A 21,833-nucleotide genomic window follows, 5' to 3' on the forward strand; every position below is an offset into this window, starting at 1 on the left:
GAAAATGTCATTTTCAGGTAACTTCTTCATACATAAAAGGCCATTAATGCACCAACCAACAATGTTTCAGTAATTCAAAAAAGAGAAAAAATTGACTACCGGTAAGTTATGAAGGATAATACAATTGTATGGCTTTTAAAATATTCAAAATATGAACTTCCTCAATAGTATTTGTATGAAGTTTAAAAACTACATACCCCCAAAATTAAAAAAAAATGTTTTCTGTTCTTTGTTGGCTTTTCATGTGTCTGATCAGGAGTGCCTCCTTAATATTTAATGTCAAAATAAAAGTGTTGATTTTCCAAATGTATATACACATCTATTATAAATATTATTCAGCCATGTGTTCACATAACATTCATAACCTTATGCATAAGTTTATTAAATATTATTGTTCCCCAGTAATTGAGACAAATAGTAAATACAATGTATGGTTGTAAATCTATAAAACAATGTTACATGTAACTTGAACTTTCTTACAGATGATCTGGATACAAACAACACATGCATCAAATAAACACTTAAAACATAATTAAATACTAAAATAAATAGATACTATACATATAGGGTAAAGAACAGAGCCAAACAAACAAAAAATTCTCATAATCTCATTTGTAGTCTTTAACAATAATTTAAAAACAGATAAAAATGTTGGTACACAGCAGCAAGTTATTCTATAGGTTTGTATTTGAACCTAGAATTATTTCATAAACTTTAATCAGTTGGGTGTTGTTAAAAAATGAACTACAAAATACATTAACGTAACCTTAACAGCAGTTTATTATTTGGGAATATGCTTTGTTAAAACCTGCAAGCTTTGACATAAAATTTTTTACCAATATAACTCTCATGCATGAAAAAACAATATATTTGACCTTTGACCTTGACCTTTCACCACTCAAAATGTGCAGCTCCATGAGATACACATGAATGCCAAATATCAAGTTGCTATCTTCAACATTGCAAAAGTTTACATTAAATGAGCGATTTTGACCCATATATTTGACCTTTGACCTTGAAGGATGACCTTGACCACTCAAAATGTGCAGCTCCATGAGATACACATGCATGCCAAATATGAAGTTGCTCTCTTCAATATTGCAAAAGTTATGGCAAATGTTAAAGTTTGCCCAAACAAACCAACCAACAAACCAACAGACAAGGCGAAAACAATATGTCCCCCACTATAGTGATGGGGGACATAAAAAAACAGCTTTAAATGTCTTGCGTTCATGGAAAAATAATTTCAAAAGATTCAAACAGATCAACAAATAAGGATAAAACATGTAATGCTAGTTTAGACAAACATGTAAGGTCCTCTGACTAAGTCACAAGCAGTGATAACATGTCTAAAAACATCAACACAACTGAGCACATTTTTCACACGACTGTCACCTCTTTTGTTCGCTTTTTTGTCAATTCATTGTAGAGAGCATTTATTGCATTGAACAACATTGGGAATTTAGGACGTCTGAATGGTTTTCTACTCCAGCATTTCAGCATTAAATCATACACTTGTTGCGGCGTATTTTCCGGGCACACCAAGTTTTTCCCGTCCTTGAGGTATTCCACAACTTCTTCGTGAGTCATTCCGTAATACGGTTGAAGAGCGTATGAAAATATTTCCCAGAGAATAACACCATACGACCATACATCAGATTCCACAGAAAATTTGTTATAAAGGATGGATTCCAAAGGCATCCATCGAATAGGAATAGCATCGTTGTCGCTGCCTTTGTAATATTCCAGCTTATGTACACTTCGGGCAAGGCCAAAGTCTGAGATTTTTACCACTAAGTTATCTGTTATAAGACAATTTCTTGTTGCCAGATCTCTGTGAACATAATTTTTCTCTGATAAATACACCATCCCCGAGGCTATTTGTCGAGAAATGTCAAGCTGATCGGCTAAATCTAACGTCACTATGTCACCATCAATGAACTGAAGATTCTTTTTTCGAAAGTTTATATACATTTCTGGACTACACAGTCTCAAATAGCCGTTCAAATCACCCTTTGTCATAAACTCAAATAATAAACACATTGGTTTTCCTATTGCACAAACCCCTAAAAACTTCACAATATTTGGGTGGTCAAACTCTGCCATTAGCGATGCCTCTCGTTCAAAATCAGCCTGCAAATCACCTGATGCATCCTCTTTTAGCATTTTCACCGCCACAAGCGCATTTTCATTCTTACCCAAATTTGGCGCTTTTGCTGTAAACACACGTCCAAAGGCTCCTTGACCTATGTCCTTGATGTAAATGATGTCATTTCTTGGATACTCAAATGCCTGAAGTTTTGGATTCAGTCGTATGGGCTCCTCAACCACGTGGTAGGACATGTTCGCAGGCAATTTCTGGATGTCGATTTCAAGGTCATCCTGGGGAGTGTTCTTGTACTGGCCGTTCCTACTTCTGCTCACAAATATGTGGTAGACAAGGATGCTGACAAGCACTGCAATGAACACGCCTACGGACCCCACAATTGTAATGATGAGAATGGTCTTCCAGGAAAATGGCTCTTCGACTGCTTTCTTCTGAGTTTTTAATTCTTCTGCATCTGCAAGTTGCAAAAAGAGGAAGTTAGGAAAGAACAATTTCTTTCATAGGGGCCGGAGGGGGGGGGGGGGGGGGGGGGGCAACATCTTCTGGACTTTAATACATGCATGAAGAAAGACATCTAAAAATACTGAGATTTGATTTAATTACATCTAGAACATCTAAAAAAACTTAATTAAAAAGACAAGAGTCAAATATTAAAGAAGAGAACCGCGTAACGGGGGCCAACGCTCAGCTGTGAGTGCAGTTTTGAATAAATGAAAGCTTGTAAGAATTATTATTTTTTTAGGTCACAGTGACCTTGACCTTTGACCAAGTGACACAAAAATGGGTGTGACATGTAGAACTCATCAAGGTGCATCTACATATGAAGTTTCAAAGTTGTAGGTGGAAGCACTTTGATTTTAGAGCAAAGATTTCAAGGTTTAAGCACAACAAGGGTGGCGGATGACACGACGAGCTCATGGCTATGACAATACCTCGGATTTTCTCCGAAAACAGCTGATCTAAAAATGATATTTAAGCAGACCTAGCTTTAAGAGACATACATAACTACAGCACTAATTATTTCACTTAACAAAAGAAGGTACCTTACTTCTTTGATTATAAGACGCATTGACTATAATACGCGGTCGCGACTTTTGGATACATTTTGCAATATTTTGAATGAGTTTACAAAAATGTCCTAATAGAAACATTTTTTCTTTTAAGACACAAATAGATTAACCTTAAAGTTATGTATTCCAACTATTCCAGTGCAATACGTAAATAAATCATAATCTCAATTAAAATAGACAGAAACAGTCTAAGAGATATTTTTCTCTCTCTGAGTATCTGTACAATTTTAGAAATATTATTTTAGGACGCTCTTTTAAATCAAGTACCCAACATAATTATCGAATTCTAAGGTAAATTTTTCTGTCTGATTATCAAGTAAGTAAGGCATATCAAAACCCCTAGTTCTTTCAAATAAAACAGGCAGGTATATCTCACAGGTCAAATTCTATAACATATCACATACCACAAGAAGGTATATCACAGAGCTCCCATCGATCCCCAGGCGTCTGTGAGTCCACGTAGCACCAAGGGGACACTTCCTCCGCTCCAGGGTTACGACAGTAGTTACTGGAGTTCTCAAGTTCCCGATAAACGCTGGGAGGACGCGTGTGCTTCTGAGGAAAGCCCACAGACCACGACTGGCACGACTTGCCTGACCGGGTCTTATTCACTGTGCCGTTGTACCAGCGACCCCGTCCACTGTAGCAATTAGCTGGAATGAGAAAAATTGATATTTACGGACTGCTTAGACTTTGAAAAAGGTTATGTTAGGCATAATGTTTAACTAAATGACATTGGCTAGCATAGTATTGGGTGGATTGTCCCATATATAACTGCCAAATATTGAGGTGACACATGATGGGTCATTATTTTAGTTTCATTACTGTGCATGGTTTGATTATTGAGTCAATTAACATTTAATTTTCAGACCATAATGCTTATGTTACCAATAAATATGGTACATTTTTTCATAAATCAATATAGTGTTGCAATTCACAATGGTTAACCCTTTAAGAATATGCATGAAACATTGATACATTCTTGAGTAAATAAAATTACTATCTTACGGGTGCATTGTAAAAAAAAAGTTAATGCGTGGTTTCAAACATAATGTAGTGTCATGTAAATGGTACTTATCTACAAAGTGGTTTAACATTTAAGCAAAAAGTTATTTGATGTCTGCATATTTTAAACATTATTTTGCATTTTATGCACAGGATACACTAAGTGCCTTGCATAATAATGTCATTGTCTTTTGGACTTTTTTTTCATTTTCAAGTGTTTACAGTGATTTTTTACATGAATGATATTGTCCAACTTGTGAAAATATGTTTACTCACTATGTTGACAAATATTTACTATTCCACTTACATTATGGATTATGTGAATTTACACACCTATAAAGAAAACAACTGTTAAACTTTAAGTTGATTGAATAAGTGAACAAGGGTAACAAAGATAAATAAGTCTGCTACATCAAAGAAATGTTGGGCAGTAACCACATTTCTGTGAACTTAACCAACTCATGATTGCTGTCAATAACTTGCAAATAACTCACTGGCTCATTGAAGAATAGTGGTAGGCTATCTTATGAGTCTTGCAATAACTCACTGGCTCATTGAAGAATAGTGGTAGGCTATCTTATGAGTCTTGCAATAACTCACTGGCTCATTGAAGAATAGTGGTAGGCTATCTTATGAGTCTTGCTCAGGGAAACATTGGATTAATGCATGTGCATTATGTGTTGTCCCAGGGCCTGTATTCACCAACCCATTCTTAGACTTAAGAACAAAGAATAGACTTAGAACCAAGAAAAATGTGTCCAGCGTATGAATATATACTGACTACCACTGGTGATTATGCCATTAACAAAATGTTCTACAAGGTTAATGATGTAGATAGAAGTTTTTAATGCCAAGTTTGACTCAAGATTAAAGAAATTATTAAATATTCTTATTTAAAGAATTTTCATTATTTTTAGACTTAAGTCTAGGAATTGTTTGGTGAATACGGGTCCTGATTAGCCTGTGCAGAATCAGGACCACACTTTCTGCTTCCGTAGAATTTTTGTATAAAGGAAATCTCTTCTAAACAAAAATCCAGTCTATGAAGAAAGTGTTGTCCCTGATTAGCCTACGCAGACTGCAAAGGCTAATCTGGGATGACCCTTTCTGCACATGCATTAAGCCCAGTTTTCCCGCAACGAGGCTCATATATACATGTAACCTATAAAAGCCTTGCATTTAACCCTTTCCCACTCAGAAGCAAAGTGAAAATGGCTATTTGAAAAGAGCATAAAACCAGAACAGCCTGCGAGTAACACGTAGTCTGTTCAGGTTTTATGATGTTTGCTGCTCATCAGCATCTCAGTGTTGGAATGTAAGCCATTTAAACTTGAATCTGGTAAGAAAGGTCTTTAATTAAATTTAACTTTCTAATGGAATACAAATGCTTCAAAATAGGTATCTTAGGATTAAACCAAAGTTCATGACCACAAATGAATTCAAAGAGTTCTTCTCACAGACAAGGCCTCCATCAAAGGCAGGTGGAAATTGGTCATGATGTAATAATTACCCTAACAAACAAACAGACCTTTTCTGAGGCAATGGGGCCCTGACATTACACCAGGAATTGCTTGATATGCATCTTTATGAGATTTACAACAGATCTTGAAGTTCTTTGAATACTAAAGCAGTGGAGTTCTGTGCTTCTAAAACGAACAGCAAACCTTAATTCTGAGGTAAAATGTTTATTGCATAAAAAGTATCTTACTGATAGATCTAGATGTTGAAGCAGTTGAGATATCTGACAGGTGCACACAGATTTTGATACAGATGCACTATGTACACCTAGTTCTCATTGCTTCCAGCACTTGAAATGTACACCCACTTCTTTTTATCCTTCCAGCCACTTGTGCAAGGTAATTATATAATCTTGTGAATGCAATTTGAAATTATTTTCAAGGGCTGAACACACTTAAGTTCCAAGATCTACAGGTGTCACAGTGACACAATTGTTCACAAAGAATATATTGAGCGTACTTACTATGTTATACTCTATAGATCACTGTCCTCAAGGTTTGAACCTCTGTTCATTTTTAAAACACCTAGTAAAAGGCTATGTTTCTAAAAGGTTTCTTCCCGAAAATGACATTAATAGCTTAAATTTTGTAAAGGACAGCAAAATACTGAAGAATGCCTCTGAGAGGGAAACTGTATTAGTTAAACAAAAACCCAAGCAAGCTTTCTTAAATTGCACAACCCTGTAATTTAATTTAACGTCCATATTTGTTCTTGATCTGTCCATAGAGGCAGATGGCTTTTTGACAATATAATTGAATAACAATAAATGAACTTTGGCAAGTCCCAAAATGGTCACAAATTTAACAAGAGGGCCATGATGGCCCTGAATCGCTCACCTGACTAACCAAATACAATCCCAACCCAGATTTCATCAAGATAAAAATTCTGACCAAACTTCAAAAAGATTGGATGAAAACTGTGACCTCTACCGTCTACACAAACAAACTGTTGACGGTTTTTGTATTATTTTACCTAGTGACCTAGTTTTTTACCTCAGATGACCCAAATACAATCCCAACCCAGATTTCATCAAGATAAACATTCTGACCAAATTTCATAAAGATTGGATGAAAACTGCGACCTCTATTGTCTACACAAGGTTGTTCTATCATTTGACCTAGTTTTTGACCTAGTGACCTAGTTTTTGACCCCATATGACCCAAATACAATCTCAACCCAGATTTCATCAAGATAAACATTCTGATCAAATTTCATAAAGATTGGATGAAAACTGTGACCTCTACTGTCTACACAAGGTTTTTCTATTATTTGACCTAGTTTTTGACCTAGTGACCTAGTTTTTGACCCCAGATGACCCAAATACAATCCCAACCCAGATTTCATCAAGATAAACATTCTGACCAAATTTCATAAAGATTGGATGAAAACTGTGACCTCTACTGTCTACACAAGGTTTTTCTATTATTTGACCTAGTTTTTGACCCCAGATGACCCAAATACAATCCCAACCCAGATTTCATCAAAATAAACATTCTTACCAAAATTTCATAAAGATTGGATGAAAACTGCGACCTCTATTGTCTACACAAGGTTTTTCTATTATTTGACCGAGTTTTTGAACTAGTGACCTAGTTTTTGACCCCAGATGACCCAAATACAATCCCAACCCAGATTTCATCAATATAAACATTCTGACCAAATTTCATAAAGATTGGATGAAAACTGTGACCTCTACTGTCTACACAAACAAATTGTTGAGGGACACACGCACGCACACACACACACATGCACATACGGACGCCGGGCATCACACGGTCACATAAGCTCACCATGTCACTTCATGACAGGTGATCTAACAAAAAGCACAGCCTCCATCTGATTTCCATAGTTAGAATGCACAATTTCATCAGTTCCCTTGCTTGAAATGCAAGTTCTTCCTGGCCTTTGTAATATAGCAGCTGAAGGAGGACAGTCCAATTACGGGACATATGAGCAGGCTAGAGCTGAAATCATAGTCCCCTTTGGTAACAGCATTACAGGACTTATAAGCTCAAATTAACTGGGCATAAATTTATTTATATTCTATTTATTTTACACTTTAACCTCCATGACTGAAATATTACAAGGCAAAAACATGACTGCATTAAGAACATGAGTTTTGTTCTATGTAGTTTAAAACAAACATTTGCGCAAAAAGAATCAAAATTTGTTTCAACCCATCAACAGGAAATGATATTGCTTCAAGAGCAGCCACCAAAGCAAAAACTCATAAAAAACAGCACTAATTTATTGTCATTAAAAAAAACAGCAAGCACCAACATCACAAGGCCTGTTCATGTGAGAGCATGAAGTTGATAGACAGTTTTACTACTCAACACTTCCACTGCATGTTTCCAGAAAAAATACAGCTGTAAATGTTTTGGGGAAAATAAAATAACCCTTAAAATACCACTTATGTTTGCAATATATTTAATTGTGACATAATAATTTTGTGTCATATAAATTCGAGTTAATTGCAATAAAGCAACTAAATGTTTGCACATTATATTTTAAGGGGAAAAACATGTAACGTTGTTAAGTTTGGAACTTACGTTTGGAACAATCATAAGATTTTATTTGAATAAGTATGTTATACTTATAAATTAAACTAATTAAATTATCAGTTCTCATTTAATTCCTTACTATTTAGGCAACCTATACCAGCTTAATATATATATATATATATATATATATATATATATATATATATATATATATATATATATATATATATATATATATATATACACTATGCGACCCGTGATTTTTGCCGCGATTCTCGCATCACCGCAATCGATGCAACATGACAAATGGCGGTGATTCAGAGCGACAAGAAAATTTAAGTGATGTCTCGGCGACTCCACGCTGACCGTCGCGCGATGTATCTCGCTGTTACGCAATCAGCGCGAATCACCGCAAATCACCGCGAACCGCCTAGGCTCACCTTTTTAAGCGAGTTACGTTGAGGGTTACACTAACATGTACACGTAACATATATGTATACACTTACATTATACATTGCAATAATAAAGCTTTTGTTGTTGTTGTATATAATGGGCGTATTAGCTAAAATACTCCCGTTCCAACATGAGCTTGATGAAGTAATGTAGAAAGCTTTAACGGCTCCAAATTAATATAACAGCGCAGAATGATCATGCAATAATTATTGAACATAACATGTAAACATTATTTAAGTAATTGCATTAGCAGAATGTTTATTAAAACTTACAAGCAATTATATTCCAGGCCCGAATACACTACCACTGTTCAAATTCCATATTGTTGCCATATACATGTAGCACTGTGTAAATTGAAAGTTGCATAGTGTTTCGTCATTGGTCGGTTATAAATACCTTGTTTCTCTATACATGGTATTTGATTTAGACGAAACTAATAATTTGGTAATTTACGAGAAATATGATATAAGTTTTCCATTTAAACTTTGATCTTACTGTGTATGTTTATTGACGTTATTACTTATGTTAAGACTTATTTTTGCATTTCATTAAGAATTATAATGTGTACCCCTTTTGTTAACAGTGTTTAGCAAAATATTCGCGCATTAAGACACGGAAAATTGTTTAAGTAACACTTTCATTTAAAGGTTAAATGTCATCGATAGATTACGTCTAATTATTTGGACTAAATTATGCTATACTTATTTATTTTCTGTTTCAGGCTCCAATGCGAATAACTCGTGTTACTCGCGTTACTTTCCGAGCGTTGTACATACATTCACAATGCTTGATAAGCCGGAAATACATTACTGTTCTATTTTTAAGTATATGTTATTATGACATCGTGATATATAATATGTTGTTATTACATCATTGCCTATATATTAAAGCCATTAAGCATTGTGTTTCTTTTGCTGAAAACAAATGAGAATATCAACGTAGCACTTAGCGTTCGCAGAGTTCAATAAATTTGATGATGATGTATAATGTACATGCATTTCTCTGGGTTTTCACGCTCAAAACAAAAAAAAAAACTCAACATTTGATTATTTATTGTGTACTGTCCAGCGGGTGATAGTGTTTGTTCTAGTGTCTGATTGGCACTCTTTGTACGTGTTCAAACTGTGAAAAAATGTGACAATCACAGAAACAACAGGATGGCGCTGCCAATTTAGTGCGAGAATGGATCAAAGGGCATTGACAAAAAATAACAGTTTGCATATATTTTTCAGCGTTTACTCAGATGGTCTCTCACAACAAAAAACTTTACAAGGTATTATGTTTTACTTCTATCAGTAACGATACGGATACGGCATGTTTGATTTTAAATGACTTTAAAAGAAATATCAAATTATTGGCGATATAATTGTTTTAAAAATACCAAAGAAACATTTAACCGAAATCAACAGAATTCAATGCTTTGCGCTACACAGTATAAAAAAAACAATACTTGCACGCTCGTATACCTTGACCTTGTAAATTGCCGCATAATTTTCACGCTCTTTTATCGGAAAGTATACATGATGACTATATTGGAAGCATTTGTAAACGTCGTGTTAACATTTAAACATCGGAAGTGTGTTTCGGATTATAAATTATTATTGTCATTTGGGAATTTAACGGAACATTTATACTTATGGTATATTTGTTTTGAATTGATTATCAATTTGTTGCAACGCTTTACGTGTCGAAAAAATGTTTTGATAATATTATGCATTAACAGCACAATTTCCAGGAGGAAAACATTTTTTTACATGAAGGCGTATGAAACAATAAAACGTTTTTTGTAAGATCGTATTGCATTCAATCTGAATTAAAATACGCTCGTCCCACATTATGCACTGTACTCTTTACACTTCTGAAAAATGGCGTAGTCATATGGTTGTGTTAATGAAATTCTCAAACATATTTACCGACATAAATAATTAAGATTATTTTTTCGTAAGTGATGTTGTAATTATGTTGGATTATTTGATAATTGTGAACATAAGAAAAGCGTTATGTATACAGTTATCGATACAATTCAGTTTATATGCATTAATTGCCGAATCATCCATGTCACCTATATCCACTGCGATCACGGCGAATCGCGGCGAATCACCGCAAAACTGAGGGGAATCAAGGCGAAGATTATCTTGCTCTCGCGTGACGGCGGAGTGACGAATCATGTGAAATCACGGTGATTTTCCACTCAAAAAGCAAACTGTCCGCCTTGACTCCGCGAATTAGGCAACAATCACAGGTCGCATAGTGTATATTAAACTGTAACATGGGTTTGCAATTAAATATTCAGAGTGATCTTTTATCTCCTTTCCATTCTTCTCACAGATTAAATCATTACTTAAATGCACAGATTAGATCATTACATGGAGAAGAGTAAAGTACTATTCACTGGTTAAATATTAATTTGCTCCAGTATAAATCTCTACTCGCAGGTTAACTCATTACTGAAACCAGTCTAAATCAGTATTCAAAGATATAACAAGGGACAAAATTGTCACAAAACCAGGTTTTCAATTTGAAAAAAAAATCTGATAAAGGGAGACAACTCAAACTGAACTGATTTTTTATAATTAACCCCCTTTGTTTCAAAATAAATCTATTTTTAGTCATGGCGACCTTGACCAGAGATATTGACGTAATTCTTTTGTGCAACACACCCTCCAATGATGGTGAACAAATGTGCCAAATGATTTTAAAATTTCACGATGAATGACATAGTTATGGCCCGGACAAGCTCATTTATGGCCATTTTTTACCTTTGAACCATAAGTGTGACCTTGACCTTGGAGATACCAACATAATTCCTTCGCGTGACACACCGTCTAATGATGGTGAACAAATGTGCCACATGATTTTAAAATCTCAATGAACGACAAAGTTATGGCCTGGACAAGCTTGTTCCGCCCGCCCGCCCGCCGACATTCGCCAATCTAATAACCTGTTTTTCCCTTCGAAAAACCTGGTTAAAAATTACTTTAACCAGTTTAATCACTACTCACAGATTAGATAATTACTGAAACCAGTCAACATCACTACTTAGTCTAAATGTGTACTCACAAGTGACATGTGACTCGTCCCTGTCAAACATCTTGGCCTCCGTGCAGTCACTGTCCCACTTGGAGGGCAGCGAGTCACACTCTGGGAGCTGCGCCTGCTTGCTGGTGTACTGGATGTTCGACCACTGCACATAGCACAGAAGGTCCTGCACCGCCTTACAGCTCTCTCTGAAAGATGAACTTAATTTATGAATCCATCAAATGATTTTGATTGGTAAATAAACAATAGGGAGACATGAAATATTTTATATTTGACTTTTAACAGTGACCATGACCTTAAGTCAGTGTAACTTACTCATGTCTACCAAACATCTTCTCAAGGACCTTAACATTCAAGCAAAAATCCTACCCCAGATTTTTGATTGGACGCAACAATTTTAAAGATATATTAATTTTTTGACGTAGGAACAAAATGAAATGACATGCATAATGTCCATATTGCCATCTATCCATGTTTCAAGTTTCAAGAAAAAATATGAAGAACTTTTAAAGTAATCGCAGGATCCAGAAAAGTGTGACAGACAGACGGACGCACAGAGCGCAAACCTTAAGTCCCCTTCGGTGAAACCAGTAGGGGACAATAATGGGTCAGTTCCGAATTCACTAATAAGTATCTCATGACCAGCTGATATGATTGCATAATTGAATAACATGTGCAGCTCATGTTTTGCTTCATGTAGAGTTGACATTGTTAATAGATGTTCCAGCAGAAGTGCAACAGTATTATAAAATTTAGTTGTTGTTTTTTCACCATTTCAGGAATGGATTTGGATTGGGAAAATTTGTGGTGTTTTGACAAAAATTGGGAAATTAGTATTGTTGTTGCTTTGCTAAAAAATGCTTCAAAATTGAGAATACAGACGTTTTAAGTTTTATATTTACTAAGGTTGAATTTTTTTTAATCTTCCATTTGAGAAAAATGTAGTTTTTTTGCATTGGGAATGGGGCTGCTTACCGGACCCGATTTTGAATGAAACAAACACTGTCTAACATTTATTGGGCCTCCTGTATATGGGTCCTGTCCATATTGTTTGTATTGCTAGAATATCATGTTAATCAACATAATAAATTTCAATGATAAGTTCTCCAAGGTGTGTTTGTCTTGTTAGTCGAACTACGCAACATTTTGGACTAAGAGCCCAAACATCCCTTGACAGACAGAACAACATTTGTTAACAAATAAAATACTGCAATCTAGACTGATGCAGTTGTTATGTAAAATATTGATTTTAACTAAATTCCTGTTCTTTGAATCTTCTTTGTATCTTTTATATCATGCTGGACTCTTTGAACTTGTCTAGACAGTTAGCAAAAACTTTGGCAATGAATTTTTTGTTACTGTGCAACATGAATGGGGTTTGTCTGCCTTTATGTTGCTTATATGAGCCATTCTCTGGGAAAACAATGCTTAACCCTTTGCATGCTGGGAAATGTGTCGTCTGCTAAAATGTCTTCTGCTGAATTTCTAAAATTAGCATTTTCTTCGATTCTTTTTCAAAGAATACTATCAGAATAGCAAACAGTTTGGATCCTGATGAGACGCCACGTTCTGTGGCGTCTCATCTGGATCCAAACTGTTTGCAAAGGCCTTCAAAATTTGGTTGCAGCACTGAAAGGGTTAAGATAGGGGGATCATCAAAGGTATTTAAATCTAATCTAAACAACTGATTCTTATATTGCTTTCAGTAAAATGTACGAAAGTCTGAAACTGAAATAGACACATAATCACATTCTTTGGAGAAACAGATTATGCACGTCGCAATTTCTTACTGACAGAAAAAGACGATAAAAAACACAAATATTTAAATGTAAACTAAATGTTGAAATGTGTTTGCCATCTATATCACAGAAAAGCAAATTTAATGTGGCGAAACTATTCCAGAAATCCAAGTTGGATAGACAAACTCAATAAACATGGGTAAGATAACATAGTAAATGATGTGTCAATCTGCCAAGTCTCAAGCAAACAGCCCTGTTTCCAGTGGAAGGCATGTCTGCATTCCTGCCCCTTCTTAGTTTAAAGAGACATGGCCCACAAAAACAACATTACAAAATAATTCCTCAAAATTAGCCTATTAAATGTATAACAACTTATTATAACTGACGAAAAAACAGACGATCTCTTTCGTTATATTTTTATAATTTAAATATTCTAGTCAAAACATATTATATGACCGGAAAATAAAACAGAAGCACTTATGATCAAGGAACTGTTTGTGCCTGCTCTTTTCATTCAAATCCAGATAGCAAAAATAGAACAAGAATAGAATTTAACCCTTTCAGTGCGGGAACCGCATTTTGAAGGCCTTTGCAAACAGTTTGGATCCAGATGAGACGCCACAGAACGTGGCGTCTCATCAGGATCCAAACTGTTTGCTATTCTGATAGTGTTCTTTGAAAAAAAATCGAAGAAAATGTTAATTTTAAAAATTCAGCAGAAGACATTTTAGCAGACGACAAATTTCCCAGCATGCAAAGGGTTAAGAAAACATCACTCTGATGAAGAGATACTATAACATGCAATCAGCTCATATTCATCTCCAGCTAATAATAGTCATATATAACAGTCACAGCCATCTTCAAGTTTCTATCTTCAGTTTACAATTATTAGCTAATGCAATTCAAAGAAAGGGCATCATTAACTGTCTCTATAAACTGCATACTCAGCTATGATTGGCACCACATACAAGGTTATTGTCTCTAGTCTCCTATCACAGTGGTATCATGTCTGCATGTCACGGCCACAGCATATCCAAAGAATGCTGATATGTGCCTGATAAGCATTTGGCTTTCATTGCAGAGAATGCTCTTATGTTAAAGGGAATTTATGAATGAAACAATTAGTTCCCTTTAAAGGGACCATGTGGTATTTTATTTTGTGCTCTGCCTGGATTGGCACAGATATCAGGAACAACTGGATACCAATTCATAATATACAGAGATTATTTTTTTGTTTATTTTTTTTTAATGAAAAACTATGTCACTATTTTGCCTAATTTCAAAATGCCTCACATTTGATGCCGTGTATCAATTAATCTGCAATAAACAGCACATCCTAGCTATGTGTTTTGACATTTGAAAAAGAACTTGAAACAAAGAAGTCCCCAGGACACACTAAATAATAAAATAACATCTGGTGCTACTGCCAAATCTCACACTTCTTCCAACAGGCATCAAACGACTCCTTTACAAGCATTAAAAGAGCAACCTTACAGTAATACAAGGTTACACAACACCATAATTCAAGAGTTGCATCTGCTTACTATCAACTGCTAGCAAACTGATATGGTTCAATGAAATATGGCTGTTTTGATGTTTTATCAGCTATGCTCTAATAGACATAAACAGGGTGGAACGTGAGTGGGTCAGTGTCTTTAGGATCAGTGGAACCAGTAGCTAGGGTCATTCCACAGGTCAAGTTTGTAATAATTAAAAACATCTTACTTAATGGCTCTCCCATGTACTTAATTAGTTTTCAGATGAGTGTTACCATAATCCCTATCAGAGAAACAGGCATCCTTTTGCTGTCTGGCCACATATTGCACAAGACCCATTTTTAACCCTTTGAATGCTGGGAAATTTGTCGTCTGCTAAAATGTTGTCTGCTGAATTTCTTAAATTAGCATTTTCTTCGATTTTTGCAAAGAATGCTTTCAGTATAGCAAGCAGTTTGGATCCTGATGAGACGCCACATTCTGTGGTGTCTCATCTGGATCCAAACTGCAAAGGCTTTTAAAATTCGGTTCCAGCGCTGAAAGGATTAAGTGACCCATTTTCTCATGTTTATATGACCTAACGCACCAAATCTTGTAAATACAGCAGTTTAAGAACCAGGCTAATCTTCACATTTGAATTGTTCTCTGAGCTGCAACAGAAAATCTGTCAAGCAAAACACTACTACTTTTGTAGTAGATTGTGGGACATGGAAGACTGTACTGTACTCGACAATAGTCTGTCTAATTATTAAAATTAATGTAGCTTAGCCGTAAATATAAATAAAACAAATACTAGGGCACCATACATTATGACAGGTCCACCTAAAGACACAAAGGCTGCTTATTGAATTTGTGTCTGATATACAAACTTGTTAATTGTTTTAGTACATTACGTTGGTATTGATTACATACCTAATGAGCATTAAATCGGTATCAAGTGTTTGACAATGACACATTGAAAGTATCAAATTTAACAATAATGACAAACAAAATTATAAACAGTTGTTCTTAGTTGTGAAATTGACTTGGTCACAAAAGACCCAAAATTAAACCTTAATTAATTATTAACCTTATTAGCCCTATTTTCTTTTTTACTTAACTTCAGATGACCCAAACACTACAGGATGAACATGTTATATTTTTGAAAATGCTCACACCTTTCTGGTAATTAGTTTTGTTCATTTTTGACAATTATCACACATAGTTATCGATTGGGAAATAGTTCAGCCCTGTTGAGGGCAAACGGGGCTTGATGCATGAGCATAAAAAGTCATTCCAGACTAGTCCATGCTTTCCCCACATGCTAGACAGTGGCTCTCTTTAAACCATTTATGCCTAGTGGACTCTCCCATCCTTCTAAATTGGATCAATTTATTTCCAAAATTAGGGATGTCTAGTATATTTATTTCTATATTTTGATTATTTCTTACAGAAATATTCCTTTAAGCAAACAGCGCAGATCCTGAAGAGACACCGCATCATGCGGCGTCTCATCTGGGTCTACGCTCAAAATTAGGGATGTCTAGTATATTATTTCTATATTTAGATTATTTTTTACAGAAATTCCTTTAAGCAAACAGCGCAGAACCTGAAGAGACGCCACATCATGCAGCGTCTCATCTGGGTCTACGCTCTAAGTTTTGCCAAAGCCTTTTTTCTAGACGCTAGTCATAAATGGGTTAAAGCGCAAAAGCTATTGGACAAGATCAAAGCTATTTAACATTTTTAAGCACAAGTTAAGATCATATGAATCCAAGAATCAAAGTCTCATCTCACCTCTTAAGCATATTTTAAACTACTTTATTTTGTAACAGTATTATTTTTAGCACCTCAAATATTATTGACCATGGAAAATACTTGGAGTTCATAATTTATCACAATTAAACTGTTTTCAAGCACACTTGATTGAAATATCAGGCTACTTATCATTAAGAAGGATCAAACAAACTAGAGTACCAACTCACCTGCAAACCTCCACTGGTTTAACACGGCTTTCCTGGTGAGTCCCCAGTTCAATCTCCGACATGTTACAAGGTGGGAACACATTGTTACAGATCAGATTTGCTGCATGACCATTGCAGCGTTCTTGAAGCATTTTTGACGTGTCCACGGAGATTATAAGTTCTAGGAGATCGGACACTTTTCTTTCCTGGTCGTCAAATTTTGTGATGAATACCTGACCACTGCCCAGGGGATCTGCGCAAACAGTACCGTTGTATGGCATGCAGACACCTTGCGCGCGGTAACTGGAAAAAGTTACAACATAAATAGAATTATTTTTGTGTTTAATATAACTTTATGGATGTATATATATTTAAAATTTAATGCACAGATCTAATAGGTTTTTTTGGGTTCCAGCATAAAAGCAAGAAACCGTCGGAGACTGGTGATGCTTCCCAAAGGGTTTTTTGTCACAATATTGCACTATATATTCAGATAATAGGAAACGTCTTGAGGGCACAGTAGTTGGGGGGACAAGATTTTTTTATAGAAAATTTAAAAGGGCCATAACTCTGTGAAAAATCATCCGACCAGAACCGGCTGATAATATGCACATCTCCTCTTGGTAGTGAAGCTTCCAATAAAGTTTTCATTGAATTCCGGTCATTAGTTGCTGAGAAATAGCCCGGACAAAAATTAAGCATGGACGGACGGACACACGGATGAAGCGGCGACTATATGCTCCCCCCAAAATTTATTTTGGGGGAGCATAAAAATGTCAACTGTATTTAATTGTATTCTAGCAGTCTGGCCAGGAGCTACTCTGTCTGCTATACATTCATGCAAAGTTTTGTGGTCTCATTAACAGACATAGCTCCTGACCACACTGTAATTCAACAGACATAACATTTCCAAGTGGAATTAAACTGATAAGCAAATGAACATTAACCAATTATTTGGTTTTGCATGTGTGAAAATGGCATCCACAATTACTGCACTTGATGCAACTTGAACATGGTTATTATGCCAATGTAATGATACTAATGAATTCCAACTTTCAAGGAGTCACAAAAAGAATTATAAACAAGCCAGTCTCAAACGGATCCTCACAGAACATTTCCGAGTGCAATTTCCTAGGAGATTGAAGGTTGTAATCTCCTCAAACAGAAATTGAAACATGACTGTCAACTTCCATGAAATCTCTAGGTTACGTGTCAATCTTTGAGAGAAATAGGAGAACAAATATTTTCATTCTGTGTAAAACATTCCGCAGCAGCAGAAAAAATGGCACAGCCATTCCTTCCTTAATTCAGAATCCACCATTGATAACAGCCCCTCCAAACATTTATCAGTCCATCTAAGCAGCACTGGTCCAACAGTTAAATGATATTTTTTCATGATCCCAGAAAAAGATTACAGTCTAATCCTATAACTCACATCTAACTCGCCTCTACAAATGGTGCTAATTACTGAAGAAACTCAAAGAAAATATCGTTTGAGCCAAAAGATAAGATTGCTAAACTGGTTCACATTTTTTCTAACCCTAGATGCTATCAATTTGACAAGAAAGTGCAGGTGACAGTCTGATTCTATCACAGTCTGGACAGCCACAGACCATATATGCCAATAATAATTATGTCATGACTCTCTTACAGCCAAGCCTGCACACAGAGAACAATGGTTTTTTATGACTGTACTTTCCCAGTGCATAATTATTCTTAATATGATAGTCTTTAAAAAAACTGCCGATATTTCGCTTCTGCACTTAACGTTAACACCAAACTAGAACCATTCTAAGAAATGGAAAGATTGTATACAAGTGAGCAATGTCACGCAGAAATGGATTTTTTGCAGTATGCATTCACACAATCTGGTCAGGAACTACACTAGATTCGTGGTCTCATTTGCGGACACTGGGAAGCTCCTGACGAGAATCCGGCCTATATACTGTGGAGCAGAGGTCATGATGTTAGTTTCTTATGGGCCGGGACACTTTTGCTTTTATGATATTTTCTGTTTCAAGGAAGTCTCCTCTTAGAAACGAGAGCGCCGATGGCGCTGAAAGCATAGTTGCAAGATACAGGGAAGATGCTGCTGAAGTAAATGTTTAGGTCAAAATATACTAAATAGTTTCCTTATATGTTTCGATGTAAAAGCGACAACTTTGAGCGAAAATAAATACAACATTTTGCACAAAGAGACCCCCATAACCATACCTTTTCTTGACGGGCATTCTTAGCTGAATCGATTTAAGCAATAAAAAAGATTTGTCATGTTCAAACCAAAAACAAATTCGACTCAAATCAAAATCGACTGTTTTTGCGCCTTTTTCGGCCGTTTTCTAGTGGATTGTAACCTTTTGCAGTGCCATTTTTTACTTTAATCTCCAACTTTATCCTATTTCAGGGATTAAGTAGTGAACACCTATGCTTCCCCTATCAATATCTCCAAACGATAAAACCAGAACAAAGTGTACAACATGCCTTCGAGGAAAATATGATGATTTGTTTAGAAAGTACAGCCCTTCATGACTCGATTATTTAGTATATTGTAGCCTTAACGATTGCTGACATCACGAGTCGCCCCCCTTGTTAACAAAATGCTCTATTTTTAGAAACGGGAATTCCAAATAGTGACGAATGTGAATGGTTACAAAATGACATAACTATGAAAATAAATACGTAGAATTACATTATTTCACGCATACCATTATGCAACCATCCGTTTTCTTTTCCGACTTGATACATTTACAGCTTTCCATTTAATATTTTACAGACACAGCACTCGTCCAGAATTCACGCGAATCCATTAAATCCGATGCCACATTTAAACCGTTAACTCTACTCGTAACGTAAATTTCTGGCTCAAAGTAAAACATTTTAACTTCAATTAACACATCTCTTACTTTTAAACTCTACTTCATCAAATCCATAGAAAGGCACGTCAGAATCCATGTCATAAATCAGAAAACATTCATCGTACTCCGCCATTTTTTACACATTTTCAAAGAATAAAAGTGCTTTATGCCCCACTTCCTGCTGAGAATATGTTTTAATTTCTATTTATAATTAACCGATGAAATGTTCCATATACTTTAACCAGGGCCTTATTAATTCAGTTATGTAAACATTTGACCTCTCACAGAACAGTAAACGAAGGAAATAGAAATTGGGATCCCATATAGATCTAAATTAGGTGTGAGGTCACTATCAACAAGAACAGAATTGTTTTACGAACGAAATTTGTTCTAGGTTATAAGAAGATTTTTTGACATAAAACGGTCTTAGAAAAATTCACTAAAAACGGTGTCAGTAATATTCTTCGAAGAAAACGTTAGAAAAACGTTTCCCCCCAAAAAATTGTAAGAATTACCATATGCTAAATTAAATAGATATTTCGTCTGATTTTTGATCAGGTAAGGCTTCAGAAAGGTTAACCGACCGATGTGGATTTTCAAAATGTGGTATATACCTTAAGCATAGGTGCAAGCACCTATGCTAAAAATCCAGTTTGGGCAGAATTTGTTGTGCCTGATTAGCCTGTGTAACTGCACATGCTACCGGTAATCTGGGATGACGCTTTACGCACATGCATTAAACCACCTTTTCACAGAGCATGACTGTGTCCTATCTAAAATACTCTAGTATTATGAATTTGTTCATGAACTTTTCTCAAGTATCTTAAATTTCACACAAAAAGTTTAGCTTACAAATGACTCATTCCCAAAGGATAAACAAAATTAGTGTGTCCAGAACATCTTGTTTGCAAACTTATCATTGGAAAAATAAATTGCTACAATTATTACGACTTGTGTAAAACATTTTAAATGATAACTCACTGTGCATCACTTACCCTATTTTACTTAAATCACAAAGACAAGTCCATCAAATCTTTAACATCCATTTGATACATGCCAAAACATATGTTTCATTTGAATCAATATAATATTTTGAAATATGTCAAGCTCAGTTTGGTTGGGGATAAAGCTTTTGACTGACATGTGTATACCTTTTTGCTAACCCCAATATAAACTTGAACTAGAATGTATACTTCACAAGGCAAACTGATGTCATAAACAAGACATTGTGTTACAAGAAATGAATCAGCTATTTGGACCTCTGCCTAATGATGAAATTTTTTATTGTGGTTGATATAAAAAAATATTGTGTATTGATGACCTGATCTGATGAGTTAGAGGTGGAGAGGTAAGAGGTTTTGTAACTGTCATTTGCGCAATAAAGGTGGCTTAAATATATTTTTGAGAGCTGTGTTTAGTTAAATCAATAAAACAAATCATATAACATTTAGGTCATGGACATAAATATAAGCCAGTCTTGAAAAATGGACCCTATATCTGGAAAGTTTGGTAAAAATTCCTTCAAAAGTGAATGACAAAGAGAGTTTAAAAATTATCCTGTTAAAAAGTTGGTCTCAATTAAAGGTCTTGTTAAGTGAATTTTCATTGATCCTGCACTCAAGTAAAATGTTATTTCAATATTTGTAATAGATATAGAGATATTGAAAGTACAAGGGCCTTAATTATACTTAATTGCAGGTCAGAGTTATAGAACGTTGGTTCAGTGACCTCAACACTTGTGAAGTTTAAATTGAATGCCTGTAGTAGTCAAAGTGTTATGGAGATGTAGCAATTTATGCCTGGTGTCTATTTTAAAAAAAAGGCCTTGGCAAACAGCATAGACCCATACCCCTAATTTTGGAAATAAATTGATGCAATTTAGAAGGCTGGGAGAGTCCACTAGGCATAAATGGGTTAACAAGAGTATTTTTTTTAACAAGTGTTTTACTCAGATGCAGATGCCTACATTTGGGTGAGTTAGTATACTGTGAAACCATTTATTTTCGACAGCACAAAATTTCGTCATTTTTATAAAAATGACGATTTCGTCAGCACTTAAATTCGCCGATTTCTGATTTTGAATTTTAAAAAAATGCGTCAGTCA

The 21,833-nt window shown here is 35.3% G+C and overlaps 1 protein-coding gene across 1 annotated transcript in view; it reads right to left on the reverse strand.

Moving 5' to 3' along the window:
* Window positions 1-1,030: 1,030 nt before the first annotated feature.
* The window catches only part of LOC127862029 (muscle, skeletal receptor tyrosine protein kinase-like), a 30,856-nt gene continuing 10,053 nt past the window's right edge, over window positions 1,031-21,833 (reverse strand). The window contains exons 2-5 of the mRNA XM_052400961.1: window positions 16,896-17,177; window positions 11,718-11,884; window positions 3,582-3,830; window positions 1,031-2,561 (exon numbers count right to left, since the gene is read on the reverse strand). Coding sequence (XP_052256921.1) covers window positions 1,381-2,561; window positions 3,582-3,830; window positions 11,718-11,884; window positions 16,896-17,177 — 1,879 coding nt within the window. The 3' untranslated portion in view covers window positions 1,031-1,380. The remainder of the gene's footprint in view (window positions 2,562-3,581; window positions 3,831-11,717; window positions 11,885-16,895; window positions 17,178-21,833) is intronic.

The sequence above is a fragment of the Dreissena polymorpha genome, chromosome 16, assembly GCF_020536995.1.
Source record: "Dreissena polymorpha isolate Duluth1 chromosome 16, UMN_Dpol_1.0, whole genome shotgun sequence".
Taxonomy (NCBI): Eukaryota; Metazoa; Mollusca; class Bivalvia; order Myida; family Dreissenidae; genus Dreissena; species Dreissena polymorpha.